This window comes from Myodes glareolus, chromosome 21, assembly GCF_982192425.1.
Source record: "Myodes glareolus chromosome 21, mMyoGla1.1, whole genome shotgun sequence".
Taxonomy (NCBI): domain Eukaryota; kingdom Metazoa; phylum Chordata; class Mammalia; order Rodentia; family Cricetidae; genus Myodes; species Myodes glareolus.
The window spans coordinates 64,298,000-64,310,725 of NC_142046.1; the positions used below are offsets into that span (position 1 = coordinate 64,298,000).

General features: G+C 48.5%; 1 protein-coding gene and 1 long non-coding RNA gene across 2 annotated transcripts; one reads left to right on the plus strand and one right to left on the minus strand.

Moving 5' to 3' along the window:
- The first annotated feature begins 278 nt into the window (after nucleotides 1–278).
- Nucleotides 279–2,882, plus strand: Timm10 (translocase of inner mitochondrial membrane 10). The gene is made up of 2 exons (XM_048426110.2): nucleotides 279–397; nucleotides 2,451–2,882. Exons 1-2 carry the CDS (start codon nucleotides 327–329, stop codon nucleotides 2,650–2,652), a joined length of 273 nt encoding a protein of 90 aa, XP_048282067.1. The 5' UTR covers nucleotides 279–326; the 3' UTR covers nucleotides 2,653–2,882.
- A 6,029-nt stretch (nucleotides 2,883–8,911) lies between these two features.
- On the minus strand, nucleotides 8,912–12,648 carry LOC146890368 (uncharacterized). The gene is made up of 2 exons (XR_014998770.2): nucleotides 11,554–12,648; nucleotides 8,912–9,173 (listed from the first exon to the last, which is right to left on the minus strand). It is a non-coding gene; the product is annotated as an uncharacterized LOC146890368 (long non-coding RNA).
- Nucleotides 12,649–12,726: the final 78 nt, after the last annotated feature.

The window sequence follows — 12,726 nt, forward strand, 5'->3', positions numbered from 1 at the left end:
TGGTGTTGAGGGTCGGATCCCCAGGGCCGCGCCGCCCAGGCCCACGGTTTCGAGTGTCCTCTGGCCGGGAGTGACCTCGAGTGACCGAGAGGTCTCGGTTTCCGGCCCTGGGCTCTGCTGATGACATCCTGAGTGACCTTGAGCTGGGCACCGTCCCCCTGACAGGGCCTCGCTTCCACTTCCGTTTGTTGGGGGCAGTGGTCCCTGCTGGTCTGAAACCTGCAGCCCCCGGATGCTAGGGTGAAGCGGGAGGGGTCGGTGCTGACGATCATGTCTGCTCCTAGGATTGAAGACCGGGTGGCCGTTCTCCACCGTGCTAGGCTGACATGGATCCGCTTAGAGCCCAGCAGCTGGCTGCGGAGCTGGAGGTAGAGATGATGGCCGACATGTACAACAGGTAATGAGAACCTCTCCACGATATCCTTGTCTTGGAAAGTGAGCCCGAGTCATCCTTACCGGGACAGAGAGAAGGGTTTGCAACGGGTGCTTTCCCACCCCCGCCTTCTGCCCCACCCTCACCGTGTGCTTGGCTAGGGTAAATTAAGGTCACTGGAAGGACTTGGCTATTGAGAGGGAGTAAAAGGGACGTGAAGGAGGATCTCCTGTCCAGTTTAAAAACAACTAGTGTTAACCTTTTTTTAAATAACCTATTTAATTTGTTTCTGTATTTTGTGTTTGTTTATGAGCGCCAACGTGCACGCAACAACAGCGCACTAGTGGAGGTCCGAGGAGCCCATCTCCTTCCACCAGGGGTCCCAGGGATTGGACTCAGTTCTGGCTTGGCAGCCAGTGCCTTTGCCTTCTGAGCCGCCTGAAAAGTCAGTTAGTGGTTAATACCATGTAGTAGCTAATATTTATTAAACTTTTTTTTTTTTGAGATGGGGGTGTCTGGTGTAACCTTTGCTAGCCTGGATCATGCTATGTAGACCAGGCTGACCTTGAATTCACAGAGATCACCAGCCTCTCCCTCTTGGGTGCTGGAGATTAAAGCTGTGCACACATAGTCTTCATTGAAGACTCCCTGTCAGACACCTGCACAGCATTTTATATACATGATCATTTTTATAGTCTTTATTTGTTTTTATTTTACATGTATGTATATTTTGTCTGCGTGTATGTATGTACACCATGTGCCTGAAGAGACCAAAGGAGGCCTCAGATCCATTGGAACTGGAGTTACAGACAGTAGTGAGCTACCATGTGGGTGCTGGGAACCGAACCCAGGTCTTTGCGAGAGCAGTGAGTTCTCTTAACCACCGAACTGTCTCTCCAGCCCCCCCACTGTCTTTTTTTAATCTTTAATATTAAATATTAAATAACTCACTGGGTGAAGGGGCTATAACTTCCTTGGTAGGGTGCTTGTCTAGAATGCAGGAAGCTCTTGTTTTGACATTGACGTGGTACTTGTAATCACAGCGCCCAGAGGTGGAGGCCAGAGAGTCAATAGTTCAAGGTCATCCTTGGCTGCATAGTGAGTTTGAGACCAGTCTGGGATAAATAACACCAGTTTAAAAAAGAAAAGAAAGAAAATCAGTGGGTTAATTTTAATCTTATTAGTGCCATTTTAACATAGAGGAGTTGGGGTGTCAAGCTGCTTAGTAATGTCAGGGTTCATAGCTGGTGAGTAGCAAGGTCAGAGTCAGTCCTTAAAGCTGAGTTCACAACTATTGCTTGTAGCTGTTTGGCCAGTTTGGAAATAAACCCCTCACCTGCTGAATATCTTTGGACAAGTCTCGTAATTGATTGTATTATCAGTAAAACTTACATAAACACTCCATGAAGGCATTACCAGAATGCCTTTAGCACCAAGCACTGCTCAGGAACCAGTGACACACCTGCTGGTTGGAGTCAGCAGAAGCTCTTTTCATTGGTTGATTTATCTTGGAGACTACAAATTAGAATTCTTTCGCCCCCTCCCCCCAAGGCAGGGTTTCTTTATCTAGTTCTGGCTGTCCTGGAACTCCAGGCTGGCCTTGAACTCAGAGCTCTGCCTGCCTCTGCCTCTCCAGTGCTGGTTTTAAAGGCGTGCGCCACCACCACCTGGCTGGAATGGTGAAATCAGACTACTTGGCTTTGTATGATCCTTAGCAAATTACTGAGTACTTCTGTCTTAATGTCTTCATCTGTAAAATGGGGGGATTTGGTTGTGCACACCCCGCTTAGCTGCTGAGAGGGTTTGTTACATAACAGTCTGTGTTAGCATTTATCACGATGCCTGGCACACAGCCAGCATCCAGCAAGTCTTTGCTCTTTAACTAGTCTTATACATGACTCAAACAAGGTTCTTAGTCTGAAGAACCTTCCAAGGTGGTTGAAGTGAAAACAGGATTTCCACTGTTTTCATGGGGGAGAGGGTGAGGCAAAATCAGTACAGCAGGGTTGGGGTTGCTGAAGGGTCCTGGGACATCACAGGACGGTACTTATACAACCTTGTCCCTCTCTGATCTCAGGATGACCAGTGCCTGCCACCGGAAGTGTGTGCCTCCCCACTACAAGGAAGCAGAGCTGTCCAAAGGCGAGTCTGTGTGCCTGGACCGATGTGTATCCAAGTACTTGGACATCCATGAGAGGATGGGCAAAAAGTTGACAGAGTTGTCTATGCAGGATGAAGAGCTGATGAAGAGGGTCCAGCAGAGCTCTGGACCGGCATGAGGCCCCAGGCAGTGCACCCCTGGGGTGCACCTTGCCATTTAATCTGATTAAAGTGTTCCCTAATGGGCATCTTATGTGAAAACTGTCACACTAGGCTCTCTAGAGCATCTCCAGGACCCCTGGATGTGGGAGAGCTCTCCTGGCTAAAGAGGGGAACTTGTCACGCTGGTTTGTGACTGTGTATGTGTGTATATGTATATATCTGTATTAAAATAAATTTGTGCAAAGCAGTGTCTTTAGTGTTTGGAGTAATGACTCAGTTAAAGCATCCAGCAGTAGACGGCATTTGCTGCTCTGGGTCTTTCTGTGTGTTTCGGGGTTGAGTTTTGTGTTAGGACCGTAGAATAGAGTGAGATTAATGGGTTCTGTTCAGGATGTGCTGCTTGCTGTGCGGCCCTGAATATAACAGATCTGTGCGCTTTAGCCGGTGACTCAGTTAGGAAGCACTAGAAATTTGATTTTAATTTGATACCAAGTGGAGGCAAGCAGTCATTTCTCCCCATAGCACACACTAAAATGAAATAGGAAGAAGTAGCCAGACTCTGCTCAGGATGGCGTTGTCAAGGCATGAGGCTAGCCGAGCGTCACAGCAAGTGGTCTGGATGACTCTCGCTGTCAGTGTCCCTCGGAAACAGACCGCTTCTCAGTCCCTTCATGTCCTAGAGTGTCCACTCAGCCACACTGAAGGTAGAGCCATGAAGAGGCCAAGCCTGACTAGTGTCTGAGGAGGGCGGCTTTCACGGTGTGGGTCATGGCAGGTGTCTGGTGTGAAGTAAAGAACAATAGAGGCAGGGGCTTTGCTGAGCTTGCCAGTCCAAACAGGGTTTGGGTCTTGGCTGAGGTTTTCTAGCTGTGTGGCCCGAGAGTCATTTAGCTGCTTCAGTTACCCTAACTGTAAAAGTTCCAATAATGTCCTACTGCCCCCATGGGTGATTCTGACAACTCAAACGCTTAGAAAATTACCCAAAATGCATCAAGTACTAAATAATTTGCAAAGTTTTATGGGACGTGGAGAACACTGCAAATGGTCGTGACCTCTACCGCATATTGAATATCCTCATATCAGATATTTATATTACAATTCATAACTATCAAAATTACAGTTATACAGTAACAACGAAATAATTTTATGGTTGGGGGTCGCCACAACATGTGGAACTGTATTAAAGGGTCGCAGCACCCCTTAATACAGTCCCGTGTGAGAACCCCTGCTCTCTAATGGACTAATGTAAAATTCCAAAACTTTTATCTCTTTAGGGTGAAAATGCTGAAGTACAAATTTGTGCCAGCAGATGGCGCTGTCTGCCCTCTGGTCCGAACTGCTGGGGCCCGCGCCACAAAGTTAACTGCATTTTCTTGTGCTCATTGCTAGGAAGAGAGGAGTCACTGTGAGGAGAAAAGATACTGTCTCTGCATTCAGGGTTAAAAGGGACGAGGAGTCACTGTGAGGAGAAAAGATACTGTCTCTGCCTTCAGGGTTAAAAGGGACAAGAGGATTCTCATGATAGTGCACAGCTGGAACAAACGAGGCCTGGTGCGCAGACGGAGAAGAGGTTCCAGCTCGGATGACGCTTAGGTTTTGCCACGGCAGGGAAGTGTGGAGCGCTGGGAAACAGCCACAGTGTGGTGGCAACACCAAGTGTGAAGAGAAAAGCTGAGCGATGAGCCCAGAAGCCTGGGCAGGCTCAGCTCCAGAACAGCCTAGGGAGTGGGCTGTGTTAAACCATTTGGATTTTCGCCTGCTAAGGGCATCAACAGACTGTTAGAGGATTTAAACTTTTCAGTGTCAACGGCAGCTCTGCTTTTCAAAGGCTCACTCTCCCAGCCAGATAGCGTTAGATGACAGAAGATAGTGATCCAGGAGGAGAGAGGGCTGCTGGGAGAAGATAGCGCCTGGGGCTTGAGTTGCTGGAGCTGAGCTCTCAGGGCCTCACATGGACTACTCTTCTCAGTGTCGAAACAACTCAGAACCAGGTACAACTGTTGCATTTTATGGATGAAGAGGCTGAGACTCTCTAAAGTTAATCACTTGTCCAAGGCAGAGCTGAGATCCTAAATTACAGACCCAAGGCTGCTTAAGCTGCTGTTCTTGGCTTAAGGGCAATTCCCTAAGGTTATAAGATTGCAGCAAGTCTGCATTTTCAGACTATTTTTCTGTGGGACATGCACAGAATGCATTGGTTAGTTTCTTGTCAGTGAACAAGTGGGGTAGAGTGGAAGGTAGGAGAGGTGGTAGACATATTCAAAGGGTAGGAAAAATAAAACTTAATTAGGTCCTTCCTGTTCTCGGAGGAAGTATAAACCCAGATGTGGTTTGATTTGATTTTTTTCCCAGTTTCAAAAATCAGGAAACACCTCACAAAATTCTAGACTTTGGCTACTTTTAAAAAGTCAGAAGATCTGTAAATCTGCATTACAGGTTTCTAGCAGCCTGTTGGAAGGTAGTCAAAGCCTCAGCTCTCCCCAAATCTCTCACCTCTAGTTTCTGCCTCCTCCTCACTGACTTGGCTCGGTGGGCTCTGGTCTATGCCTTCTGCTGTTAGCGCATCCTGTGGTGGGCAACTTCTAAGATTCCTGGGGCCTCAGGGGATACCGCCTGGTATCTGTACTCTTAGGTGGATCCCCTCCTGTGTGCAGTGTGCACGAGACCACGAGACTTACTTCTTGTAAAAAGGCCCTAGCTAAGGTGATAGGCTGTAGTTAGGAAGGACTGCACACCCTACTTCCCTTCCTGGCTAACTCTGGTGAAGTCAGCACCCATGCTGTGAAGAGGCCCCTGAGGTAATCCACCCTCACATGGTGAACGCCCCTCCACCCACGAGTCTGCCCTTGCTTAGCTTTGAGAGCACCACTGAGCCATGCTTTGCAGCCTGGGAGAGACACTGAAGGTCAGGACTCAGCCAAGCCACACTTTATCTCCTGCTAACCTGGAGAAGTTGAGATAATAAATGTTTGCTCTAAGCATTATATTTTGGGGTAACTCAGCCACACGCAACTCATACTCATGGTGTCTATGTACCTCAAGAAGTTGTCTGAGACTCTTGGTTATTCTGGACCTGTGCGGAACTGCGTTGGGCACCATTCTAGGCCCTTGGGATATATCAGATGGGACAGAAGACACTTGCCTTTTCAGAGCGTCTGTTGCAGTGGGAGACGCTGTTCTGAAGGGCAGGCAGACCCTTCACCATCTAGGGAAGGTTCTTAGGCTCTTTCAGGCCTCAGACTTCTTTAAAAATCTACCAAGAACTGCTTTCTCTATGTGCGCAGGAGTGCTAAGCTGAGAGGGTCTTGTACTGAGCATCGTCTTAGGTTGTAGGACACAGTGGAATGAGGGTCTGAAAGAGCTCGTTGGCGGGACAAACACGAAAACCAGGTGGTTTTGTAGTTGTGAAAACTTTCAGATTTTGGACTAGGAGCTGAGCAAGTCACACCCATGTGTAGCAGCCTCTTTTCCACAGCTGTTGGAAAGGAAATGGCAAGCTCCCACCTCCCCAGCCTATCTTTTCCCTCTAGCAGGTTCCTCAGGTGCCTGGACTCCAGAAGAATAGCAGGTGCCCTAATTTGTTTATTGTAAACATATTTTTTAATTGAGTCTTTGAGAATTTCACATCATGCACCCCAACACCACTCATTTCCCAGTCCCTCCATACCCACCCTTCACCCTTGTAGCATCTGCAACCCCCAGCGAAACTTGAAAAGAAATAATAAAAATTAAAAATGCAAATAAAAATATTAATTAAAACAGACAAACAAAAAACAAAACAAACAAAAATACCCCACTTGTCTCCTCCATCATTCCTGCCTCTCTATCCCCTCTTCATTTGTCTTGGTGGCATTGGGGGCTGCTGTGTGCCCTGCTGTAGACTCTGGTCCACACGGCTTCACTTGCAAACGTCCGTTGTGTAATGAGTTGTTGACCGGGTTTAAGCCCTTTGGCTTCTGGTACACCATCAGTACTGAACCCTCACTGAATCTCCTCCTGGACATCCTGCTGTTGCCCTGTGTTATGGAGATCCTGCAGCCATGGTTCCGCAGGGTCGATCCCTTCACACGCTCCAGCAGGTTGTAGATGGGGTGGATGTTGGGGAGTGCCCACTCACAGCCCTGGGTGTGTGCCTGGGTGGTAGCTGAGTTGGTCTGATCTTGTCACTAGGACCATCCCCCTCAGCTGAGGGGTGAAACCAGCTCTCCCATGCCTATGGGGTAGGGTCAGCTCTGGGAGCGGGGCAGCTCTCCCCCAGCCAGTGAAGGGCAGGGCCAGAAGTGCCCTAATTAAAAAGAATTATTTAGTTGGGTACGTATGTGCACATATGTCAGAGGTCAGGGAGAAACGTGCAAGCATCAGTTTTCGCCATGTGGGTTCTGGGGCTTGAACACAGGCTTGGTGACAAGCATCTATCCGCTGAGCTTTCTCGCTGTCCCTGGCACCCTTATTCTTACTTCTTCAAGGATAGATCCAGACTACTAGATCCCCAAGATATCAGAGGGTACCAGTGGCACCCCATACCCACCTAGGTAATGGGTACACCATAAGTAAACATGCCCCTCCTCCCCAGTTCCCCCATATTCTCTAAGTCACACACTAGCAAGATTCCTTTCTTTCTTGCTTTATGCAAGACCCTCTACCCACAGTCCCTGGGAATCAGAGGCAGGCCTGTGCTGTGGACACTTTTCAATTATTGGTGCATGGAATTTTCCTTTTCCTCTGAGACCTGTAAGAAGGGACCTCTTAGGGCTGACTGGCCACAGTGTTGGGGTCTGTGCTCTTCTCAGAACCCCCAGAAGGCACTTTCCAAGACGTTGCTATTTCTCCTAATAAATCTCTTGCCCGGAAGGACAGTCTGTCTCCAGCGTCCTCCTTGAACTGTAATCCAGAGACCCTTCAATAAGTGTTATAAAAGGTGTTCAAGGAGCTATGTGGTTCCAGGAAGGAATGTGCTCATAGTCTGGGCATCAGGTAAAAGCGGTAGACTAGCAAGGTTCAGAGGAAGAGTAGGATGTGCCAGACAGTGGGCCTGGAGGGTGGGTGTCCAGAGGGAAGGCACAAGCAGGCACCTGTCCTGAGAGGCACACACTCCATCAGAGGGAACAGGCACACTGTTTTGATGAGTTTGCCATAAGAAAAGTCAAGTGTTATATAGGCCACACGATAAAGGGATTTACAGATCGGGTCCGGCAAGTTATTGCAAAGAACAGGGCACTTAGGAAATCACCTTTAACTCGGATTTGAAGGATTAGTTTACTGTGCCAGGTCAGAAGAATGTTCTAGGCCCAAGAAGAACTTGAGGTGGGAGAAAGCATGAAGTGCTAATGGTGTGAGGGAGGTTGTCAGGGCCAAGTCACAGAGACAGGAGAAGGGAGGAAGAAGGGCTTAAATTAAGCCGCACAGAGGCACAGATGACACAGAGTCATTGTTTGAGCCCGAGCAAGAGGGACCCCTCCCCCAAACAGGAATAAAGATACCCTAAATCTCCTCGTTGGGATAGTAATACAATAATGACCAACAACAAACTGGAATTTCTTCAGGACCCTCACGCTGGGGGAGAGAAATGCTGAAGTGAGTGCCAGCCAGAGGGGACCTTGTCTTTTGGAAGGCGACCACAGGCTTCTGACAACGGGTCAGATCACCTTGTCCAACCGGAACCACACCCTGACCAGGACCGCCTAGCTTTGCATCCTTCTAGTTCTCTACTTAAGCCTAAACCTTATGCCAGGACCCCAAAGATGGACTTGAGACACAGGGGTCTGTAGGAGGGACTCGCTTGTTTGGTTCCTGGCTGCCCGGCTAGCTTAGACCCGAAATAATCACACAGAAACTGTATTAATTAAATCACTGCTTGGTCCATTAGCTCTAACTTCTTATTGGTTAACTCTTACATATTAATTTAACCCATCTCCATTAATCTCTGCATCACCACAAGGTTGTGGCCTACCAGCAATGTTTCAGTACGTCTGTCTCTGGCTGCGGATCCATGGCATCTCCCCGACTCCGCCCTTCTTTCTCCCAGCATTCAGCCTAGCTTTCCCTGCCTCCCTAAGTTCTGCCTTGCTATGGTAATCACAGCACACAGAGGGGACTCCCACAGGGGTCACTGTATCTCTTTGTTCCTTTTCTCCATGTGGCCACATTAAATAAATTGCTTCTGTGTTTCACTGTGAATTTGGTGCTTCTGATCGACTTGTAGACAGGAGGCTGAGCCTGGATTATCAAAGCATAACCACTGACCCCAATGCCAGTAACAAAAGGACACAGAAAACATTTCAAGGGATAAAGCTCCTATTCTGGTAGCTTATGCTGGTTGTATGTGGGGTCAAGCGGAGTGGAACTGGGGAGGCCAGGTTGCAGGGGTCCGCCCTGAGTTCTGTGAGCAGTAGGGGCTGGGAAGGCCGGTGCATGCAGACAAGGAGTCTTTAGAAGGTGGGAACTACAGGCTGCTGGCGGCTGCATATGAAGACGGAGGCAGGGAGCAGAATCCGGTGTCTCCAGTTCTGTCACTTAAGCCCGGGACGAGTTGGTGTCACTATTGACATAGGCAAGAGAGGTTAGACAATGGTCATTTTAAATGGCTGAGCTGCCTACAGTCTTAGAAGACCCAACAGGAACGGCCTGGAAGGGCAGTTTTCAGATGCAACTTGAGCTGCGATCCCTTCCTCTGTATGTTTCTCTCCAGCTCCAGGAATTGAACCTTTTATGTAACGTCTCCTCCTCCTGGGGACTGACAAATCCTGCTGATTCTGTCACCTAAAGCTATCTCTGATCTCAGCTTACACATCCCCCTTAAAGACCATTCCCTGAGCTCCTGGTTAGATCCAACTCTCCCCTACTATACTTTCCCATAGTGGCATATCATACATATCCCATCACGGTCCTTGTTCAGTTTCCCGAGACCTCACGCGTGCCTCTGGAGTAGAATCTTTAAGATTTGTTTTTTTTTTTTTTATCTTATGTGTCTTGGGTGTTTCGCCAGAAGTCATGCAAGTGCACCATGTATGTGCAGTGACAGTGGCTGCCAGAAGAGGGCACCGAGTTCCGCTGAATTGATGTGCCAGACCGGGAGCCACCATGTGGGTGGCTGGGAATGCAGCTCAGGTCCTCGGCAAGAGCAACCAGTACTCCTAATGTCTGAGTCTTGTCTCCAGCGCCCCCATTCTCTGGTCTTAATCTTGCTCTGTCACCTTGGCCTAGAACTGGCCTTGCAGTTGGGCCTGTCATCCTGCCTCATTTCTGCTTCCCAAGTGCTGGGCTTACAGGCCTGTATGAAAATACCCGGCCTTTCCACCCCTCACTGAACTATTACAGAGGCTTCCTACTTAGCTTTCCTTCCCAACATACCCTCTTTTCATTAAATATACAGGGCTGGAGAAATGGCTCAGCAGTTAAGAGCACCGGCTGCTCTTCCAGAGGTCCCGAGTTCAATTCTCAGCACATACATGGTGGCTCACAGTCATCTGTAATGAAATCTGCTGCTCTCTTCTGGTGTGCACATGTTAGCAGAACATTGTATGAATAATAAGTAAATGAATCTTTTTTAAAAAAGACCATACAAACTTGGTTTTTAACTTAACTATGTCTGTTCCCTTCAAACAAAATCAAAGAAAACAATAAAACCCAGGATTTTTTACAGTTCAAAGTCATCCTGTCCTCCTTCCCAGCTTTATTTCCTGCCAGTCCCTTCTCATCCATTCAGCAAATGTTGACTAGCAGTTTACTGTATTCCAAGTCTGTTATAGGCAGCAGCCGTACAAATTACCTACAACACGGTTGTTCTTGCACCCACAACAGGCTTCCAGCCCACGGAGTGGGGAAGGGAGGAAGGAAACGAGGCTTCCCAAGAGGTCAGCACAGAGTTTGGGGATTTACGTGGGCAGCTTCCACACAAAGGGGAAGATTGAGCAGCGCTGTCAGGATGGGTGAGTCTGTCCCTCCCACCGGAAGAACAGGTGCGGAGAAGGAAGGTGCGAAGCCAGCTGGCCGGGCTCTTCGCTGCACATCTGCTCCAGGAGCTCCTCTCAGGTGTTCTGGATATGTAAGCAATGAACACAGCAAAGGCTCCCGACTTCACAGAGCTCAGCGACCCCAAGAGGAAGACGGGAACCACAGAGAGGATGCGGAACAGCAAGCCTTCCAGACACAGGAGTTCACAGACACGAAAGACTCATGGATGGGGCTCACAACCCCACTGTGACTTCAATGTGCATGTCTGTGCTTACTTCATGAAATATTTTCATAGATAATGAACTCATATTTCATTGTAGTCTCAAGAGGAACCATGATGCTCTTGAGTTGGAACCTTTCCTGTAGGGCTCCTTGTACTGAGCTAAGGAATTTGAGCCTGAGGTAAAAGGTCTGGAAGTGTGTGTGTGTGTATGTGCACGTGTGCGTGTGTATGTGTGTGTGCACGTGCTTGAGTGTCTGTGTGCACACGTGCGTGCATGTCTGTGTGTATGTGTGTATGTGCACGCGTGCGTCTTTCTGGACTGAAACACATACATATACAAGAGCTCTACTGCTCAGCCATACTTCCTACCCTGCAGCCAGCAAGGCATTTTAAGAAGTAAAACCACCATCAAAGCCTCTGTGTGCTGTTGCCAGAGAACTCCCCGTGCCTTTCGGCTGCCAAGCTTTTGCTTAGCTGTTCCTTCACCTGGCTCGCGGGAATGAAAACATCAGAAAAAGTACCAGCCAGACAGGCCTGCCTCCAATCACTGCGGTCTAGCTGCAAACCTTGCCTACTCTCTGTGTGGAAACTTGTGAGGTTTGAAGCACACTGGGATGAGCTGAACAGTTAGTAACTTTGGTTTGGAAAGTGCCCATCCTATCGCAGTCACTTGGCAATGTTAGCTCCTCTCTTGGTGCTGCGGCCCAGCTGCTCAGGGGTTCAGGGACTCCCCATCACCTACCTTTGTGGAATTCGGCACTTTTCCACGCTCCTTCAGAGCTCTGTGAATAGCAACTGCAGCAGTCTTCACTTGTTTATATTTTGAGACAGGTTCCATGTAACCCAAGCTGGCTCTAACTTGCAGTTTGAAGATGACCCTTGAACTTCTGATCCCTTTGCCTCCACCTCTCCTTTGCTAGGATTAGAGACTGCACCTGGTTTATGTTGTGCTTTGGATGGACCCTCGAGGCTCAGGCATACTAAGCAAGCACTTTACCAAGTCATGTTCCCAGCCCCACACTTTGACTCCTTTTTTTTCAGAGTTTCTCTTTGTAGTCTTGACCATTCTGAAACTGGCTCTGTAGATCAGGCTGTCTGGCCAGGAACTCAGAACTTCTGCCTCCCAAGTTCAGGGATTAAAGGTGTGTGCCACCACCGCCTAACTACTCGTTTTTTGCACGCTAATGCACGGAATTGACCCACATCCATACCCTCCTTCAGCACAGCTGCTTCCTTAATCGGCACCATTGTCCACGTAAGTACTGAATACCTTCCCTGTTTTACAGAAGAGGAACTCGAGGCCAGGTGGGATGAACGATTTACCAAAATCAATCACTTGTCGACCAGAAGCACCTGACCATTGAGTCTTGGGAAATAAGGACAATAGTCGCAACAATTAATACTGCACTCAAGTGTACCCAGCATTACAATGGCATCCTAATTCCCGCTCGACAGGCTGGCAAATTCTACTGCCATCCCACTGTATAGCGAAGGGAACTGAGCTCTCAGAGGTTAAGTGGCCCAGAGTATCCCAGGTTAGTCAGTTTTCAAAATGCAGACTCGAAATTGGAGCATATAAACTCTCAGAAGAAAACACTCCTCTTGATTTCACAGTTCAAAACCCCATCCAAGTCTTTCCCAGCATCCAGGCCAACTCCAGTCAAATCTTGCGTTGTTTTGAACAAAGATACAGAGAATGCTGTCAAACGTTAGTTCAGGGGTTCAACAGAGAAGGTGCGGGGGTCTAGAGTGGAAATTTCGGCACCCGGGTCTAATTGGGTAAGAAGAGTATCTGGGGACCAACAGGCGAGTCACGTGTGAGTGAAACTCGACCTAAGGGGAGGGGAAGGGAAGGGAACCCCCGCCCCCACCTTGGGGCGCCGCTCTGGACGCCTGTAAATACAGCAATCAACTC